The 21,293-nt window shown below is 38.8% G+C and overlaps 2 protein-coding genes and 1 pseudogene across 2 annotated transcripts; all 3 read right to left on the reverse strand.

The window, feature by feature from the left end:
* Positions 1–3,879: 3,879 nt before the first annotated feature.
* LOC116135455 (probable nucleoredoxin 1) lies at positions 3,880–6,392 on the reverse strand. The gene is made up of 4 exons (XM_031421164.1): positions 6,171–6,392; positions 5,482–5,961; positions 4,890–5,369; positions 3,880–4,696 (listed from the first exon to the last, which is right to left on the reverse strand). The coding sequence occupies exons 1-4, from the start codon at positions 6,273–6,275 to the stop codon at positions 4,034–4,036; spliced, it is 1,728 nt and encodes a 575-aa protein (XP_031277024.1). The 5' UTR covers positions 6,276–6,392; the 3' UTR covers positions 3,880–4,033.
* Positions 6,393–11,186: 4,794 nt separating this feature from the next.
* Positions 11,187–14,349, reverse strand: LOC116135501 (annotated as a pseudogene).
* Positions 14,350–18,983: 4,634 nt separating this feature from the next.
* On the reverse strand, positions 18,984–19,997 carry LOC116135502 (glucan endo-1,3-beta-glucosidase-like). The gene has a single exon (XM_031421217.1). The coding sequence runs from the start codon at positions 19,995–19,997 to the stop codon at positions 18,984–18,986; it is 1,014 nt and encodes a 337-aa protein (XP_031277077.1).
* Positions 19,998–21,293: the final 1,296 nt, after the last annotated feature.

The raw sequence follows: 21,293 nt of genomic DNA on the forward strand, positions 1-21,293 counted from the left end.
TGATCCCCGGTGAAACCATAAAGATGGATAGAGGCAGGCTTCAGATCTGCCTCATCCAATTTCATCTTCTCAAAAACTCGCTGAAATAAGATATTCACAACGCTTCCATTGTCCACCAACATCCTGTGGACTTCGCACCGGCTTATTTCAGGCTCGATGACGAGAGCATCCTCATGGAGATGGTGCAATTGTACCGCGTCTTTCTCAGAAAAGGTGATTTCCTCTTTTTTGCGAACCTTCGTGGATCGCGACGCTGTGCTCATTACACTTATGGCGTCATGACAGGCTTCCCGAGCATACCTTTCCTAAGCACCTCGAGAATTCCCCGCGAGGTGTGGTCCTCCAAAGATGATCCCCACACAGTAGAGGCCTTTGCGACCATAGCGCTTCTTCCTTGGTTCCTCTTGATTTTTCTCCTTAACGGGAGTTGAGTCATCAACATACTCTTTGAAGTGCCCCTACTTAATAAGGTCTTTAATTGTCTACTTGAGAGCTCAACACTTATCAGTGTGATGCCCATTATCCCGATGATAGTGACAATACTTTTTATTGTTTCTGGCTGAGGGGGGATTCTTCATGGGCTCAAGCTCTCCGAGCAAATCGGCCTCTTCTAACTTATCCAAAATAGTCGATACCAAGACATTCAGAGGAGTATATTGACTCTTGTCGCGATTGCGACAAGGAACTGGGGCATAAGATTTCTTGGGCTCATACTGATGCTTATTTCCTTTCCGTTGATCGTCATTAGCCCATCTACGATCAACCCTCCTATTCTCCCCCCGGTTGGGAGCATTACTCGAAGGACCAAGGTCGTGGCGATTGAGAGTAGCCACAGAATTTTCAATGCAGAAGTACTTTTCAATGAGGTTATAGAAGCGAGTGAGGGAAACATCATCCTCGGATTGCAGCTCTTTCCACAAATCTGTCTGTGGGCGAACTCCTGCAATAATAAGAGTTCGAACGGACTCTTCGAGAGTATGAACCACTTTGTGGAGTTTCCTGTGGAACCTGTCTATATAAGATTGGAGGGATTCATCCCTCTCCTACCGTATATTGCTCAGATAACTTAGTGGTATTGAGAACTTCCTGTTCGCCTAAAAGTGCCTAAAAAACGTTGAGCTCATTTGAGGCCATGAGCTGACTGATCCCGCCAGAAATGACCTAAACCAGTGCTTGGCATGGACAGTTAGGGTTACTGCCAAGCAACAAAATTTTGCCAAGTCAAAACTTGGTGGAGTTCCATAAGGTCATTGAACTCGTATAAATGATCTTGTAAATCAGAATTCCCATCGAATGCTTGCACGTCGGGCATTCTGAATCTCGATGGGAAAGAAGCAGCAAACACTGGCGGAGAAAATAGAGACGCCTCTGCGACCTTCCCATGCTCATTCTGCTGAACCTTAAGTTGATCCAGTGCTCGTTCTAGTTCCTCAATCTAAGGCAGCAAAGCTACCTAGGGATCACTTTCCGCAACGTGGGTTCGACCCTCATGGTTGTGGTTGAGGAAATACCACAAATCGAACTCTTCCTCAACTCGACCAAAAGTTTTGGCAAACCTTGACACACGCTGGCTAGAGCCGTGTGATGGCATTGAGTGATTCGGAAAATTTTCCCAATCTCCGTGGTGGTACGAACCAACCCGTAGACGACGGGAATCCCCCGCATGACGACGATCAAGGTCATCATTTCAGCGATACTGGGAATCTCCCCGCCTTGCACTTTTATGGGACTACCCATGCGACGTGGCATAGGACGGCTCATGCTGCAACATGTTGTCGAGTCACAATGCCATGAGTATTCTACTCGGTGTGTGATCGGTGTTTGCTGGTACCTCAGAGCCTTTTTGTCCGATGTGCGCCACTTGCTTTCCCTTTCTTTGATATGCTGCAGTGCGCGTGGTATGAGTTTTTGCCCTTTTTCCACGCTTTCACGTGACCTGCAAACGTTTTTTGCGGTGGCACCACCTCATTGGATTCAGGTGGTATGACCCGATCCAATCAGTCTAGCCTTTGACTGAGCTTTTGGAGAGTATTATTGAACCTCTCCAAGTAACTCATGATGGTTAGATCGAGCTGCAAGCTTGAAGGAATATCCTCCATGATACTCTGCTGGACTGGCGACACTTCAGGAGAAGTGTCCTCCTGTACCTGGGGGATTTCTTCATTGCCATAATTGGTTCACTTAGATTCAAAACCTCGAGTCATTTGCTGTGGTGGGATTGATTAGTCAGAGATTTTCTGATGAAAAGCAGATACTAAATCAGGTCCTCCTTCTAGTACCAAACTATTTATGATTAACTTTGACCAACTACTTGCACATGTAAAGCGCTAAGCGGACTTAGGAATCACACGTGATTTGGGAATATGAATTAAAATAACGGATGAGAAGTAATATTTAAAGTGGTTCGGATGCTCAAAAGCAAATCCTACGTCCACTCCTATTGTATTAATAAAAGGAGAAAATCAGGTCGCGTGCAACGAGCTGAGTTACAATTTAGAAAGAGAGAGAGAGAGAGAGAGAGAGAGAGAGAGAGTAAGCTATTTTAGAGTAAGTTTAGCTAATCCTGCAAATGAGAGAGAATGTCTCTATTTATAGTGAGGGAGTCCAAAAAAAAAATGATTACAAATACCGAAAGTGGGTAGGTGCTATGCAAATCCTTCTTTGCGTCCCATTGGTTACCTGCCCGAGAGATTTCCTCAACTTGCATAGGGTTTGAACACGTGGACGATCTCTAACCACTTGCAAGTCTGGCACTCACCTACTGCGCTGACATGAACCATTTCCCATGCGTCAGGCGCGACGTGGTTGCCCCTGGACGGCACAAATCTTTCTGAGCTCTGATTGGTCATTGCTGATTAGGCTCCACGTCAGCCCTAACTTTTCAAGCATAATAATCATAAACTTATTACAACTTGATAATTCAGTTTATATTAGTACTTAAATTGCTCTTTAATGAAGTGCATAGAGTTTGATTTGATTAGGGATGGCAACAGGTCGAGGCGGGGCGGGGATCCCATTCCCCTTCCCCGTCCTCACCTCCTAAGGGAAAACACCTAAATTATCTTGGTTGAAGAGCTAGGAATCCGCCAGCTTTTCTTAAGGCGGTGCATGCTATGGAAGATTTCTCTATAAGCGTGACAGCATCGTCTTTTTTGGCTAAGAAGTAAGTCGTTCGAACCCTGATTACCATTGAGGAGGATTTCTTTATGAGGTGACAGGGCGTCTTTTGCTTTCGCCAAATCTAGAAAGACATTCCGACTCCTCTGTCCCATATTCCATTGCTGCGACCACCTGGTTCACCGATCATGCTTCTGGTTTCCATTCCCATCATCATATTGATGATAAATCCCCTCGTGCTCTGCCATAAGAACTTGGAGTCAATGTCATGGTCAGGGTCAGATAACGTTGTGATTCTTGCCTTGTTTTCCATTAAGGGTGATGGTGATGCGACACAGTGGATCGTCGCAATGGCTCAACTGAGGCTCGAGCAACACTTGCTCGAGCTTCAACCGAGCTCAATATCTCAAGCTCAACTGAGCTTGAGCTTGACACTGTAACAATTGAGCCAAACTCGAACAGCCCAAAGCTGAACTTGACTTTACACCCCTAGGTATATATAACAAGGGTCAATCTACAACTATCTTAATGTTTAAGGGTATCATTGTGAAATAGGGACAGGACAGGGAGTGAGGCAAGCCAAGGTGGGTAATGGAGCAAGGCCGAGGTACAGCTATCCACATCTTAGCCTTGTCGCCATCCCCAACTATTGCAAGGAATCCCCACCCCATGCGGGGCAAGGTGAGTCCCTGCAAAAGCGGTGACTATTGCAGGTTGCCATCGTATCAGGAGAAAATACATCCAGGCTTTAACACAAGTTAATAGGCATATATATATATATATAACAACGATGTACTTATTATGAAATTTATTTATGGACAAATAGACATCGCTGTTTAATAGTAAGACGTACACAACAAAGATAATCCATGGCAAAAAAGACCCATATTCTTGTCAGTCCAGAAGGGCAAATATCTCAAGCCTTGTGACAGACATCCTCATCACAGATCCATCCTTCTTTGGTGGGTTTTTCTTCCTCGGCATCATCACCTTCGGTTTCTTTATCCTCTTCCAAAGCACATTTGGGATGGAGACAGAAGTCACACTCTTCACAGTTGAATGACCAGATATGTCCTTCTTCATCACATCCATCACAGGTATAAATAGGGCAGCGAGTGCGCACAAGCTCGTGCTCATGCAGTGCATGCTTCACCTTCTCAGGCCACCCCTTTGCCGTCTCCTCATATTTTGCTTCAATATTCTTCAAATGTTCTTCAGTAAAAGGATAAGCATCAGCTCCATGGACAGAAATCATATCCCTGGCTTCTTTTGTGACAGTTCGGCCAGTTGGTCCAAGAGCAACTAGCATAGGAATGCCATAGACCTTGAATTTTCTACTCAAAGATGCCTTCCTTGGATCACCAAAGGGAAGCGCTAGCCATGGCATTCCTGAAAAAAAATCATCAAAGGAAGCTTGGTCCCTGTCACTAGAAATAAAAATTACTTCAAATGGTTCATTCTTTGCCTTGATTTTGTGGTATGCTTCTGTGAGTTTTGGCAAAAATGCACGGCAGGGAGGGCACCAATGTGCTGAAAAGTACAGGAGAATGGTCTTCCCAACTAAATCAGACACTGGGATCTGAAACAGGAGATAGAAGTCATCATGAGTACCAGGTCGAAACTAGCTTTGCATTGCTAACTAGAAAATGATTACAACAGGTAAGACCTCACTGATGAGGAACATGCATGATCACATCAATTGGAACAAAAGTGTAATATGGCTAATAGGCTATTAAAGAAATGGTAGCACTAAATAACTCAAAGTGTCATACTTTGCTTCCATCTTTCCCGATGACAAAATCTCGATCCCCAGAAACCAGAACTGACTCCAGGGTTTGAGCTGCCTCTTTTGCTTTCTCTATTTCAGTAAGTTCTGCAAACTTTTGTGGGGTGAAAGGGAATGCCTCAACCCCATGTTCTTCAACAGCTTCAGAAACATTGGAATTGAGAGTTTTCCCATCTGGCCCAATAATCACCAGAGTTGGAAGGGTGGAGAGCTCAAAGTACCGAGCCAGCTTCTCGCAGCTCTTATCCTTGAAGGGCAATGCTAGCCAAGGCACGTTACCTAAGCTCTCCTTGAAAGATTCCTCATTGTCATCGAGTGATATCAACACAATCTCAAAGTTCTCGCCCTTTTCTTTCAGCTTCTCATAGACCTTGATTAGCTGTGGAGTAAATTCAGCACAGGCCTTGTATGAATGCAACGAAAAGTACAGACCAACAGTCTTCCCTTCAAGTTCCGAGACAGGTATCTTGTATACAAATTAAGAATAAATTCAGATTAGATGAGGAACAACACATTTCAAAATCATGATATGAGCTTTAGATTTTTCAAAAGAAAGTATCATTGCCATCAAAAGTTACCTTGTTTCCATCAGATGAAACTACATAGTCACGTGATCTGGTGACCAAGATAGATTTTAAGGACTGTTCCCTTTTGGCTCTTTCTTCTTCCTCTTTCATTTCCTTGATCTTTTCTTCAGTAAAAGGGTACCCTTCCACTCCATACTCTCGAATGATCTCAGTTCCACTATCAGTCAAAACTTTCCCATTTTCATCAAGAATCACCAGGTAAGGGATCCCCCTAACCTTGAACAACTCGTCCAAGCTATCACGTGTCTCTGAATCAGAGAATGGGATAGCAAGCCAAGGCATCTTTGAGAAGTAGCCCTTGAATGCCTCATCATCCTCATCAGCCGAAACAAAAACAACCTCAAAATCACCCTTTGATGAGATTTCATTATACACCTCCACTAAAACCGGGGTGAACTTCTTACACGGACCACACCATGATGCTGAGAAATACAACCCAACCTTCTTTCCCTTCAAACTCTCAATTTTAACCTGTAAAATCAAAATTCTTTTGAAAAAAAATATATACATAGAGAGATATATTCCCTTCTCTATTTTTTAAAAAACGTAAAGCCTCTTATCCATCACCGATGCTAATTAAACTACACATGTTTGACAAAATCAATTGAAAATCTAATAAGAAAGCAATATCATATATCTACTTCCAGAAGCAAAAGTAAAAGAATTAAAGATAACATTACCTGTTCACCGTCGTTGCGAATAAGAAAGTCTCTCTCTGAAGAAGAGAGGATGGTGTGAACATCGTGAGAAACTGTTTGAGTATCAGTAGTTTCAGGGTCAGCCATGGGTATCTGTTGTGTGGTTTTAAACTAGTGAGTTGATTATTATTGATGGTGTTTAGACTTTAGAGATGAATAAGGTTAAAGGGAAGAGAGAATTTATAGCACAAGGCGTCAACTGCTGGTCTTACTAAAATTTTATTCTGGATGTTTCTATGGCTTTGCTTTGGTAGTAAGAAGTGGCTGAATAATTGAATAATACTTTGGGTACTAATGGATGGATACTAATTTGTGTACTAACTAAAGCATAGTACCTGTACTATGCGCATAGTACGGGTACTATACTTTAGTTAGTACACAAATTAGTACCCATCCATTAGTACCCATAGCATCACTCTGAATAATTTAGTCTTGCCTGGGAGCGAATAATCAGTGGACCCATTTTCAAACGTCTCGGCTTGTTTTGTAAGCTGACTAAAAACAGTAAATTATTTAATCACACCTGTGAATTTTTTTTTTTTTTTTCTCTTTTTCATTATTTATAAACTAGTGAAATTACATCTCACTCCATTCGGTTCCGTTGGTCTTTGTTTCTAAATATCATTCATTTACCACTAAAATTTGTAAATTTTCTTTTTTCTTTTAATGACTAATCCCTAAAATTAAAAGATTTGAATCTAGATTATACATCTTAACCATACATTCTAACGTTCATTCCACTACTTAGACTATTAAAAAGTAAGTCTAAAATAGTAAGTTCTTAATTGTCAAATTCTAATACTTATTATACATAAACAAAATAATTAATTCTTGTTAATTTAGAATTCTTTTTTATTTTAAAACTTTACTAGGCTCTATGAATTAACGAAGAAGATTGTGTTAGGAAGTCTAAAAAAATAAATTAGATACAATAATTGTTGTTGCTGATGGAAATTCATAATTAGTTGGCCACTTGAACTAAAAATATTATGAAGAAAAGAATCTTTAGAGTTTTGACAAAAATGCTTAGTCACTGTACTCAAAAGATGACACCTGCATACGTGGAACGAACGCGGACTGAGATTATAACTTGTATTTAATTTTTCCAAGGCCCCGTCATCTCAAAACATGAGTGACGCTCCAATTTTGACGTCAATAATCTAAATTTTTTTTTTCGTTCGAATATTCTAGTCTTACTATTCCACTCCACCACATGTTACATGCACTCCCCCCTCATTTCAGTACAATGAGATTGAGAAAACGACTTTTTCCGACCAAGATTTGGCTCGAAGACATTTTTTTAACCGAAAACTTTCAAAATGCCATTTTTTTTCATATAAAATTAATATTATGTCACTACTAAAAACTGATTTCGCTGATAAAAATTCTCTCTATCACAATTATAAAAACCTTTAGTCTCTCTTATATAAATTTTCTCTCATTCCAACAACTAATTTCTCGTCGATTGCTTGCTACTGTAAAGTTTGGGTTTCTTATTTATAGTTATTTTTTACTGATTCTGACAGCAAATATTCAATCGATCATCATCATTTGATCTATCGACCTCCACTTTACAAAACCTCTCTTACTCTGACTCCTGATAACTCACAAAACGCTTACTAAGAAAGTAAAGTGTATTTTGAGTATTAACGAAATATAAACTTTAAATGAAAAAGTGATATTTTGAAACTTTTTTAGTGGAAAAGTGTTGTTAAGGAAAATCTTGAGTGGGAAAATTTCATTTACTCTAATGAGATTATTACTATCAAGTTAGACACTGGATTAATTAAAATTTCCATCAACTCCGAAAATCCCAAAGTGTTTTCGGTATTCCTCCCCGCTCTTGCCATTCTGGTCAAAGAGATTAAACAAGTAAACTTCAAGTCTTCAACTCCGTCGCCAGGCCCCTTCGCTCTCCCAACACCATGCCAACCGCTTCTCACGACATTCCCCATCATCAATGTTTTAAAACCCAGCCTGTCCTGGCCGGTTGAACCGGGACCCGAAAGATTCAACGGGCCAGGTTTATATTTTTCCTATTCACCCAAAACCCTAGGATTTGGGAGTATGATCGGCGAATAATTGACGGCCGGAATGTTGGGGCTTTTGAAGAGAAATTGCCAGTGAATGCAATGGTGGTGACGGAGTTGATTTCCGGTGGGTAAATCGACTGGAAATCGAACAAAACTGGCAGTGGCAACAATGAGATTTTTTCAGCGATTGGCAAGGCTAACGAGGGTGGGGTGAGGTGGGTTTTGGTCGGAGGAAAATGGGAGTAATTCCTGGGTGATGGGGAGGGTTGTCAACGCCGGTGTCAATGAGATCTGGCCTGGAATGCCAACGCTGATGTCGGTGAGATCTGGCCGAAATCGAACTTATTTCGACCTGATGTTGGGTATATTTTGATGGAAATGGGCTCAAGTGACTATTGGGGTTGCATCTAGGGTGTCGCCGCCACCAATCAGTCACCGGTCGATTTGCATTTAGGGTGTGTTTGATAAATTTCAAACCTATAGAAACTTAACTGTAATTTTTAGGGGTATATTTGCTGAATTTTAAAATTTTTTGTCACTGGTCAAACCAGGACCCGAAAGCTTTGCCAGGTTTCACCCTGGGTTGGGTTTTAAAACATTGCCCATTATACTCCTCAGCGATGCTACAAACACCGAAAATGGGTACCGAAAAATTGCACTGAAATACATGGCCTCTGACTCAGACTTCGCCACATAGGACACGATAAAAGAATTTCGTAAATGGATAGCCATCCAATAGTTTTGGACGGCTCCATTTATTCAGGAATGGACGACGGTCTATAACAAATATTTAAAAATAAGCACACTAGATGGATGTATGTCCATCTAATGTGGACGACCATCCCTATAAAATGGACGGTCATCCACAATAGATGGACTGGCGTTCATTTAGTGTTAAAATATTTTTTATAAAAAATAAAAACAAAAAAACATTGGATGGACGCTAGTCCATCTAGTATGAATAACCATCCCTTTTATAGAGACGACCGTCCATAATAAATGGATGGGCGTCCATAAGCAATACAAAAAATTTTTAAAAAAAAAATGAAAACAAAAAATTAGATGGACGCAAGTCCATCTCATGTGGACAGACTGGCGTCCATGTTATGTTAAAAAATTTAAAATTTTAACTTCTTCCCACTTTGGCGTCCATTTAGTGTTAAATTTTAAAATGTTATGTTAAAATTTTAACTTCTTCCCACTTGTCGAGCTTGTGATTGTTGTCGCTCCTGCAAAAGTTTTTGTTGTTGATGAAACTGCTGCAATTGATGATGTTGAAGTTCAAGCTGACGATGTTGTTGCAGACGAAGGGTTAAGAGATGTTCCATATCTGGAGCTGGATGGTTTGCCAACTGTTGTTGATGAATCAGATTCTGATTTGGCAACTGTTCTAAAGCTGATTCATTTAGGCGTGTAGGAGGAAACATATTTCGCTGTTGGAGCTGCTGTTGCTGCAATTGTTTAGACAAAAGCTGCTTCGCTAGATCAAAATGGTTGGATTCCTATTCCATGCGTCGCATATGGTGAGCAGCCATAGGATCTTGATACACAATGGGGGATAAGATATTGGAGGAAGAGGAGCAGAAAAGAAAGGAGGTTGAAGAGAAGCTAACAAAAGCGAAAAGTATTGCAGAAGAATTGAGAGAAGCTGCAAAGCAAGAAGCTCAAGATCATTTTACTGAGATTTGGAGGCACAAAACTGCTTTTATTGAACTTGTGTCGAACCAACGGTAACTTGAAGCAGAACTGGGCCGAGCACTTAGGCAAGTTGAAGCTGCAAAACAAGAGCTTGGTTCAGTCTTGGTGCAGAAGGACGAGTCAGTCTTGTTGCAGAAGGAGGTTAAATTATCAAAAGCGAAGAAGAAGCAAGCTAAACTGGAAACAAGAGCATTGAGTATGTGTTTTTTGGACAGTCGTCCATGTAATTTGGATGGCCGTCCATATTAACCGAACACCCGTTCATAGAATTTGGACGGGCGTCCATTGTTTTTTTATTTTTTTTTTTAAAAACTTTTTGTAGACCCTCATCCATTCCACTATGAACGGCCGTCTAGGAAGTATGGACGACCGTCCGAAACCGTTGGACGGCCATCTATTTACGTCAATGTTCTATGGTTTAACGTGGCGACGTTCACGTATTTCGGTGCAATTGTTCGGTACCAAACTTTCGATGGATATAACATTTTTGTTATACTCCAATGCATTCTCTACACTCGCCGCCACACCACTGCTCAGTGCTCATCGGCCACTCAGTCTCCGTCACCACTAGCGGAACCTCCCTCTCCATTGTGCACACAAATGCATCAACGCTTGCGTTAAAAAGATTACGGTACGTTGAGCCGCGGTGTTGTAACCCTTCATCGCTTCTGAACAATGGGTATAATGATAGTACTTTAAAGTTTAAATTGCTGGTGTAGCGCAAGTACGTACAAGTAGATATTAACCGTGAAAGGTGCCTTAGTATCCTATAAGAACTGAACGAGAGGCACCATAGAAAATTTAATTTCAGGATGGAAGGTTCTTGTGTCAACCATTAATGTAGTAGATCTTTGTCATTGCCGTACTACATAGGGAGTGTAATATAGTTTTCAGAAGGATCTCCTACCAACAGCGATGTAACGGATTTGGTTCGAGGGAATGTGAGTGAATATAGTGTTAAGAGTTCTCACTACTGGTTGACATTCAACACACACACACACACACACACACACACATATATATATAACTCTTTTTAACATATATAAAGACATACACAACAAAGATGATCCTATGGCAAAAACTACCCCAGTTCTTGTCAACGCTAAAAGACCAATATCTCAAGCCTTTTGTTAAGAAATATGGGTTATTTTGTTTTATTGTTTATTAAGGGTAGATCTGTCTTTTCATTATTTCCTTTGTTTAGCCTATATATATCTTTGTATTTAGGTTAAATCATACTTTTAGTATTCAATTGAATTGTGCAGTATCAATGAAACCATAGCCTCCTCTCTTTTATTATTATTTCTTTGGATTGTTTAACACCTTTGTGACAGGCATCCCTAAAACAGACCCATCCTTCTTTGTTGGGTTTATCTTCCTCAGCATCATCATCTTTGGTTTCTTTTTCCTCTTTCAAAGCACATTTGGGATGGAGATGAAAGTCACAGCCTTAACAATAGAATGACCAGATACGTCCTTCTTCATCACATCCATCACACTTATAAAGAGTGTGGCGACTTCGCACAATCTCATGCTCAGGAAGTGCATGTATCGCCTTCTCAGGCCACACCTTTTTCATGTCTTGATAGTTTGCTTCAATATTTTTCAAATGTTCTTCGGTAAAAGGATAAGCTTCGGCTCCATGGACAGAAATCATATCCCTGGTTTCTTTTGTGACAGTTCGACCACTTGGTCCAAGAGCAACTAGCATAGGGATGCTATAGACCTTGAATTTTCGACTCAAAGATGCCTTCCTTGGATCACCAAAGGGAAGTGCTAGCCATGACATTCCTGAAAAAAATCCATCAAAGGAAGCTTGGTTCATGTCACTAGAAATAAAAACAACTTCAATTGATTCATTCTTTGCCTTGATTTTGTGGTATGCTTCTATGAGTTTTGGCAAAAATGCACGATAGGGAGGGCACCAATGCGCTAAAAAGTACAGGAGGATGGTCTTCCCAACTAAATCAGACACTGAAATCTGAAACAAGAGATAGAAGTCATCATGAGTAGAGAGGTGAAAACTTGCTTGCATTGCTAACTAGAACATAATTACAACAGGCAAGGCACCATTGATGAGGAACACGCATGATCACATCCATTGGAACAAAAGTTTAATATGGCTAATAGGCTATTAAAGCAGTAGTAGCACTAAATAACTCAAATTGTCATACCTTGCTTCCATCTTTCCCAATGACAAAATCTCCTAGAAACCAGAATTGACTCTAGGGTTTGAGCTACCTCTTTTGCTTTCTCTATTTCAGCAAGTTCTACAAATTTTTCTAGCGTGAAAAGGAATGCCTCAACTCCATGTTCTTCAACAGCTTCGGCAACATTGGAATTGAGAGTTTTTCCATCAGGCCCAATAATCACTAGAGTGGGAAGGGTGGAGAGCTCAAAGTACCGAGCCAGCTTCTCGCAGCTCTTATCCTTGAAGGGCAATGCCCAAGGCACGCTACGGAAGCCCCGCTTGAAAGACTCCTCGTGATTATCAAGTGATATCAACACAATCTCAAAGCCTTCCCCCTTTTCTTTCAGCTCCTTATAAACCTTGACTAGTTTTGGAGTAAAATCAGCATAGGATTTGTTATAAAGCACCGAGAAGTACAGACCAACAGTCTTCCCTTCAAGTTCCGAGACAGGCATCTTGTACGCAAATTAAGAACAAATTCAGATTAGATGAGGAACATACATGTCAAGAAGATGATATGAGCTTTAAATTTTTAGTGGAAAAAATAGATTTGTCATCAAAAGTTACCCTTTTTCCATCAGATGAAATTACAAAGTCACGAGATTTGGAGACCAAGATAGATTTTAAGGACTGTTCCGTTTTGGCTCTTTCTGTTGAAAAATGGCTTTTAGCAAAATCATATGGGGTAGAAATGATAATGGAGAAAGGTTTAGGGACTTATATGTAATAGGCCAAAAAAAGGTTAGTTTGTCCCACATTGATTAGGATTGAAAAGTGGGAAACTTTTGGGGCCTATATATAAGGACCCAAATCATTGTTATTAGGCATCCCAAGTTGTAATTCCATTATACTTCTTTTGTTTAGGGTTCTTTCTTTAAGGACCCTTTAGTTTGTAAGTTTTGTTGTATCTCCCTTTTGTTTTGGGTATTTATTGTATTGCCCAAAAGTTTGTAATGTTTTGGAGATATTGGAGTTTTCTTTTGCAACGCCCGAGGACGTAGGTTTCAATACCGAACCTCGTTAATTCCTGGTATTCTTTATTTTTGCATTTAAATTTTGGCTATTTATTTATGCTTTACTACTCGTTATTATTATATTCAATAGCTAGCGTTAGAGTTTATGTTTCCGTTGCATAACAATTGGTATCAGAGCCTAGGTTTAGGACAGTGAGTAGCTATTTGTATGGTTATATGCATGTCTAGGAAAATTCTGTCAAAAAGACGATAAAAGTCTAAGGAGACTGGATTTTAAGTGGGACCATTTGTGACCCCTCCATTGTTTCCTGGGAATTTTCCTGGTGCGTATTTAATCATTTCAGCACTTACTACTACCTAGGGCTATTGTTGATTTGTTGGTTAGCTATTGAATATAATAATTTGTGGAGCTTGGTTATTGGGAACTTTGTTTACCAAGCCAATTGAGTAAGGCATAAATGGCATCATTGTCCGAGGATTCATCGTCCGAGGCATCACCGNATGAACATGTCTCGTTGGAAGAGATTTGATATTGTTGATAGGTTGAAGCATATAGAATTGTATTTGGTAGAAATTATTCACGCTTTGGTTAATTTCTGCCGAATGTAGTTGAGTTGTATGCTGATTCAGTTGTTTTGTTTTTAGTATTTTGGTCATTGGTTGTGTATGAGTAGGCTATCTACTGTAGGGTTGTGAATTCATGATAATGACCTTAATGTAACTTATTATGAATGTTTTCAATATATATTATCATCAGATTGCAGACTCCGGTTGTAGATGGAATTTTGGATATTCATTTCATTTGAGATTTGAATTTTGATGTCTTTTGATATGTCTAGTATTACATATACATATGCATTCAAAAGAGTAGTTGAGATATGTATAAATAAAAGGCAAACCTATTTAAAAACAAAAGGCAATGTTTATCAAGAACATTCGTTGAAATCAATCTTTAACAATTAACATATTTATAAACAAAAGGCAACTATAATCTTTGTACATAAACCTTAGTATTTGAACTACACATAATGACAATTAACATTCATAGTACGTTCCCCAAGAATGTTGAGAAGGAAGAGGCTGTTGAGAAATTCTTCATCATGGTGCAGGGGGTGGAGGTTGACTGGAGGAGGAGGAGGCTGTTGAGAAGTTCTTCATCATGCTAAAAATTTCTTTCATGCGTTCCCCAAGGATGTCACTGTTTCTTCTATTCTTGATACGAACGAATTGAAATCACTTTGCAATTGATCCTGTTGTTCTTGCATTTTCCTCTCAATACGTGAAAAACGCTCCTCTTGAAACTTTTCTATCTGCTTAAATTTGCTTACTATTTTGTCTAAAGTATGAGAAGACATATCTTCTACATTCTGAGATGATCCAGGTTCAATACTCGTTCTTCTTCTTTTGTGCACATAGATTTGTCCTTCATTCACCCCTTCTGGAACATTGACACCTTTCTGAATTGTTGCATCTCCCTCCATTTCATCCCTAATCACATACCATTCTCCTGCCATATTCTTTTTAATCAAACCCATTTTATACAATGTCACATCCCCCAACACATTATTTGCAGAAAACTTAATCTTATTTGCTTCATCATTAGGGGTGATCTGAATACCCAACTTCTCACATATTAACGTAACAAGCATCCCCCAATATATTTCTCCTTTTTCTACTTGAACCTCTCCCAACTTCTTAATCAATAACTTCGCTGAATTTACTTGCCTCCCTGCTATTGCTGCTTCCATGAACATTAAATCCTTAACCGTCACATTTCTATTTGTCTCTTTCCTACCATTAAATGTGTAAGTCAGATATCTGTGAAATACTCTCATAGTAGGATTCTTTAACTTTGTCGATTTACACCTATGTGGATGGTAAATCCCTATCCCAGAAACATCCATACAAGCTTGTTTGGATTCCCATGTTCTAGATATGCTATCCAAACCTTCAAAATCAAATCCTATCCAGGTTGCTAAATCTTGTGGTCTCACTACAAAGTTCTAATTCTTTAATCTAAAAAACATTGTCTACGCCAGAAACTCATCAGTATCTGTCTCCACAACTTCCAAACTACCAAAAAACTCATAGATCAAATGCTTATATCCATCATATCTAATACTCACCAACCGGTCCCATTTCAAATTTTGAATCCAACCATTCATTTCATCACCTAAACCCAAACTTGTTATAAGTCCTAAATCCAAACTTCTTCCTAGGCAAATATCTCTTTTCGACACCTCCTCGTATTGTTTTTTATGTTACAAGTCTCGAAATTGGATTCCAGATGACGATGTGCCTTCATGAGGAATGGTTGTATTTTTTGCTCTCACCATGTTCTGCTTTCTTCTAAAACCTATATACATAAAAAATTCATCATCATAATCAGTCATAACTAAATTCATCATCATAATTAGTCATAACTAAAGAAGTTTACAATAAGTGTATGAAGATTATATCCTAAAAGTATGGCTATAATCTAATTAAAATATGAGTCTAATATGATCCTACCATCCTAACTATACATTTTTAAATTGAAATTTAAGATTAATTACAAAAACATTTGAACCATTCAACATTTCCTCTGAAGCTAGTTTGAAAGATGTCAATCATTCCTATCTTGCTAGTTATTGATCAAAAGATGGCTTGGGTAACCCTTTAGTGAGAATAACAGCTAGCTGTTGTTTAGTTAGGACAGAAGGCATACAAATCAAACCTTTTTGAATATTTTCTTTGAGGAAGTGGATTGCCACTTCAATGTGCATCGTTTGATCATGTTGCATAGGATTATGAGAGATGCTTTATTGTCATAATATAGTTTCATAGGTTTAGACATTGGAACCTTCAACTCTTCAAGTAATTTTTCAACCATAATAATTCACAAACTCCTTGTGCAACTGCTCTAAATTCAGCCTTAACACTACTCCTAGCAAAAACAGAGTGTTTTTACTTCCACAAGTTACTAAATTGTCTCTAACAAATGTACAATAGCCAGAAGTTGATATTTTGTCACTAATTGAACCAGCCTAGTCAACGTCAGTGAATGCCTCCACCTGCATACAGTCATTTTTTCCCAAAAGGCAAACCTTTTCCTAGAGTCCTCTTCAAGTATTTAAGAATTTTGTAAGCAACTTCTAGTCTGGTAGGAGAGAGATAAATTAGCTTGCCCATAAGTCGCTAATATTGTTCCTTAGCTCTTGGTTGCCCTTTAGTTTCATTACCAAGTCTATGATTAGGATCAATCGGTGTTTCAGCAAGTTTACTATCAAGTAGACCGGTTTCCTTAAGTAAATCAAGGGTACATTTTCTTTGAGAGACAAATATCCATTTCTTGGACCTGGCTATCTCCATACCTAGAAAATACCTTAGAGGACCTAGATCCATAATCTCAAATTCAGTAGCTAGAATTATTTTTTATTTTTCTATCTCAACACCATCATTGTTTGTCATGATGATGTAGTCAACATACGCTATAAGAATAGTAGTTTTACCATCTTCCATGTGTAAGATCTGCTTGACTTTGTCAATAGCTATTGTGAATAATCCAGCCTTTTGGGAGCGATTGTCACAGGATAGTTTTGGTACTGATACACTGTTCTTTGCATTCTACTGTCAACGGGTATTATGTATATTGTATATATTTTTTATGCCATTTTTGGTGATATACTTCCATTAGTTTATTACCAAGCCAATTGTTTTCTATAGAACACATACCAACAATCTTTGGCTTCAAAAGAGCCAAAAAAGCAATCTTCACCAACTTGCACACAACTGGATCATTGTTCTCTATGAACAAGAAAATAGTAACTACTTTAATTTGGTGATGTTTTGTTCAACACATTCAACTGATTGCTATTTGCTATAGAGGAAGAATTGATAATTTCCATTCATATCAAAATTTACCAATGCAAAGCAATCACACACTTGTGTGCGGGTGTGCATAAATATGTGTGTGTGCAACGGAAAAAGTGCACATGCACTAGCATGTAGATCCATTTTGTTTCACCCACAACATTTTTTATGAATACAATGACACCAATATCTTCCTTCCTCCTCCCAAAATCACTTGGAGGAGAGTGACCTATTAACAGTTAATTTGATTCAAATAAGAAACACTTCACTATAATCACATTCATCAACCAATACTTCATACCTTAGCCACTCAACCTCAATCATCAATCAAACCCAATAAAAGATGATGAAACAAACCAAATTAACTAAAACACTTACTCGAAAAATGGTAGATGGCTTCGACGACTTGGAGTGGCAGATGAGAAACCAAGACAAAGAAGTGAACGCTGTAAAACAAGCTCAATCATCAATCAAAACCAATAAAAAAAGACGTGATTAATAGAAACCAAATAGACTAAAACACTTACAATAATAATGGCAGATGAGGAACTTGAAGAAGAATGGCGGCAGATGAGGAACTTGGACAAAGAAGAAGAGCGGCAGATGCGAACTTCGAAGAAGAAGAAGAGCACAGATGAGGAATGAAGATGAAGAAGAAGAGCGGAGATGGGGAATGAAGAGGAAGAAGAAGAGCGGCCCAAAGTGATTTTAAAATTGCCCCAAATTGATTTGACCTAAATCTTGTTTAAAGTACTCATTAAACAATGGACGGGCGTCCATAAGTTAAGGACGCCCGTCCACTGAATAATAGACGAGCGTCCATAATGTTTTTTTTTTTTTTTTTTTTTACAGTATGGATTGTGGACGCCCGTCCAAATGCAGGGACGGTCATCCCTGCATTTTGTATACTATTTTTTTAATTTTTTTTAATTTACAGTATGGACGGGCGTCCATTACGCATCCATAACTAATGAACGGGCATCCCAATATTTTGTATACAATTGTATTTTATTTAAAGTATGGACGGGCATCCATTATATGCGGACGCCTGTCCAATTTTCAGGGACGGTCGTCCATAAACTATAAACGCCCATCCATTATTTTTGTTCATAAACTTTTTTAATTTAAAGTTTGAATGAGCATCCATTAAATGTGGACCTCCGTCCATATAATATGGACGGGAGTCCATCATTCATTTTGCTTTGGACGGGCGTCCATGGACACCCGTCCAAATATAGTGAACGACCGTCCATAGTTGATGAACGGCCATTCACTCATAAAATATTTGTTAACGGAATACGTGACTAGTCTAAGTCAAGTGACACGTAATTCAGTGTACAATTCCGGTGTCCGTAGCATTGTTGTTTTCTTTAATCAAACCTATCTTACACATTTTCATTTTTCACTTGACACCCCCTATCTATGGGTTAAGACATGTCACCCCGTATTGGTTTCGAGATATAGCAACACAACCCCTAACAATTGGTCTTTGTTTTTGTTTTTATGAATCATCAACAGTTAACCAATTTAATTGTTAAAATATCAATTTTACTCCTAATACCATAACATCATGTGATATTTCAAAACTGTAGTTAAACCTATTAATTAATGAAGAAGATTGTGACTATAAATCTTTTTGTTGATGAAAAGTTTAGTTGCCCTTGAATTTAAAAGCATTACGAAGAAAAAAAGATCTTAAGTTTTGACGAAATTATAACTGGACAAAAACTTAAGACAAGCCTGTAAGATTCAGAAGATACAATTTAATAGGCAGATTGAGATTATATCTTCTTTCTTTAAGAAAGTTTCAAATGGTAACCCGTTGGCGAGCAAAGAGGTTTGCTCGCCGGACACTCTGGTTACACAAAAAAAAAAAAAAAAAAAATTTCAAATATTGTCATAATCTGAAACACGAGTGATGTTCAATTTATGACGTCAATTTTCTAATTTCTTCATATAAATCAATGCATTCCAATATTCTATACCACATTTTACATGCAGACCCCTATAATTGGAAATCCTTATTATTTCAGGAAAATAAGATTTATTAATTAAATTTGATATCATAAACTTTGGATCCATCGAGTCCGAAAATCCCGAAGTGCTTTTCATGTTCATCCCCGCTCTTTCCATTCTCATCAAACAGATCAAACAAGTAAACTTCAACTCCCTCGCCAGGCCTCTTCGGTGTCCCAACACCACCCACAGCGCTTCTCACCACATTCTCATTATACGCCAATGCATTTTCCTTACTCGCCGCCACACCACCGCTCGTCGGCCACCCCGTCTCCGTCACCACTATCGGAACTCCCCCGAACCCTTCTCTCTCCATTGCATACACAAACGCATCGACGCTTGCGTCAAAAAGATTGCGATACGTTAAGCCGCCGTCTCGAAACGCTTCGTCGCTTCTGAACAATGCATAGTCTAACGATATGTACTGTAAACTGCTGGTGTAGCTGAAGTACGGGTAGATATTAACCATGAAAGGTGATTTAGTATCGGATAAGAACTGAAGGAGGGGCACAATAGAAGATTTTATATCAGGATCGAAGGTTCCTGAAGATGGAGGATATGAGATTGAGAGAACTGAAGCTGCCTGTGGTGAAGATAACTTGATTGAGTTTGCAAGGTTTGCGGTTTGCAGAGCTTGGTAAAGATTATTCATTGCGGGTACTACATAGGGAGTGTAATATGGATCTTTGAGAAAGACTTCATTACCAACAGCGATGTAACGGATTTGGTTCGAAGGTATGTGAGAGAAGATGTTGTTTTGAAGCCACTGGAGGGAGAAGACGGGTCCCCCTGAGGCAAGTTCAGGGAGGATTTCGTTAGGAACACCGATAATGAGGCTGATTCCAGTGCCTGAAAATGATTTTAACGTGGAGAAATCGGGGTTGAAGATGCGTATGTTTGATATGCCATTGGATTGGAGAAGGTTGATGGCAGTAGGTGGCGGTGGAAGGTTGTTCGCCACCCGCCCATAACATATTCCAATCGGTGCAGCAGCTGTTGGAGAAAATGGAAGAAGAATAAAGAGGAGTAATAGCTGAGATAGCATTGAAAATTGAACTAGTGAACCCCACACTTTAGAGTATGGACTCAAATTGAGCTAGCCTTTTATGGGTTGATGAGTGAATATAGAACTCATATATATGGTTATTGTGTCGAAAGGATGGTATTTATCAGGTATAAAGGGGTTCAAAGTTGTGTTTTGATGTTGGTTTAATTTAGGTCCAAAGCTCATTCTGTGTTTTGCTTTCTAATATAATTATATTCGGGTGGGGTTTTCGTTTTGGTGTAGCCTGTTATAAAAATTAAATAGTTTCACTATGGCTCTGGCATGGCATGGCATGCATTGGGAAGTAGAACATACTAACTTCTGTTTAAGAGAGTAAACAACTCTTTTCTTTCAGGTCACTTCCCAAACTTTGAAAGCTTTGAAGATCTTAGCCATAGCATTTAATTATAAATTCCACGATGGTAGTTCCAATTTTAGACGATATCTTTGAAGAGACCGATAATGTGATCTTAGATGGACCAATACTGATAATATTCTAACGCGACTTACGTCCTTAAACTTCTAATTTCTCTCAACCATTAATCTAGCAAGTAATACAGTGAATACAGATAGGATTATGGCAAATCTTGATTCCAAATCTTTACTGAATGGAATAAAAGAAAAACCAAAAATGTTACATACTGCATCTAATGGGTGCCTCGTAATGGCATAGTAATCTAACCCTGTTTAGGTATGAAAACTTTTAGTTTTAAACTAATGACTTTCAGATTATTGTTTCACACATGTCACATCCTGTTAAAGATATTTTCATACTTAAAATTTTCTTATATGATTTCTCTAATCACCAAAAGATATATCATCAAACTAGCTCGGTCCATTATAGGAGAATCTTCTTTGTAAAAGAAAGGAATAAAGACGACAATTAAGCAGAGAATGACCCCATTAAACAGATAAGCTTCAGTCCATATAGGAAAATGCAGCGTTACACAGATCCCTAAGTTGAATTACCATATCTTGTCTTCTTGAAATTGCTGCCAGCCATATAACTTTGACCAATTAATAATCCTAAAGTACCTGACCTCCCATTAAGATTTTTCTTCATTACATGTAACTGATCCAACACAGAATCACAGAAATCTCTCATTTTCTGGGAAAGAAAAGGGTTTCTATTGTTTAATCAACCATATTCTGCCAACTCCTGTGAACATTATTAGCCATAGATTAGTTTTGAATCCACAAGATGTTTTGAACTGGCGACAGATTTATATGATTGTGTGCATGATTTCTCTTTGCACAGACCATTCCTCCATTCAAATGATTGGATGAGAGTGCCTC

This window comes from Pistacia vera, unplaced genomic scaffold (assembly GCF_008641045.1).
Source record: "Pistacia vera cultivar Batoury unplaced genomic scaffold, PisVer_v2 Contig30, whole genome shotgun sequence".
NCBI classification, from domain to species: Eukaryota; Viridiplantae; Streptophyta; class Magnoliopsida; order Sapindales; family Anacardiaceae; genus Pistacia; species Pistacia vera.

Coding starts and splice junctions, on each gene's coding strand:
- LOC116135455 (XM_031421164.1), bottom strand. CDS start 6,275: ATGGCTGACCCTGAAACTACTGATACTCAAACAGTTTCTCACGATGTT. Junction 5,370..5,481: donor TTTCATCTGATGGAAACAAG/GTAACTTTTGAT, acceptor TTTGTATACAAG/ATACCTGTCTCGGAACTTGA. Junction 4,697..4,889: donor TCGGGAAAGATGGAAGCAAA/GTATGACACTTT, acceptor CTCCTGTTTCAG/ATCCCAGTGTCTGATTTAGT.
- LOC116135502 (XM_031421217.1), bottom strand. CDS start 19,997: ATGCTATCTCAGCTATTACTCCTCTTTATTCTTCTTCCATTTTCTCCA.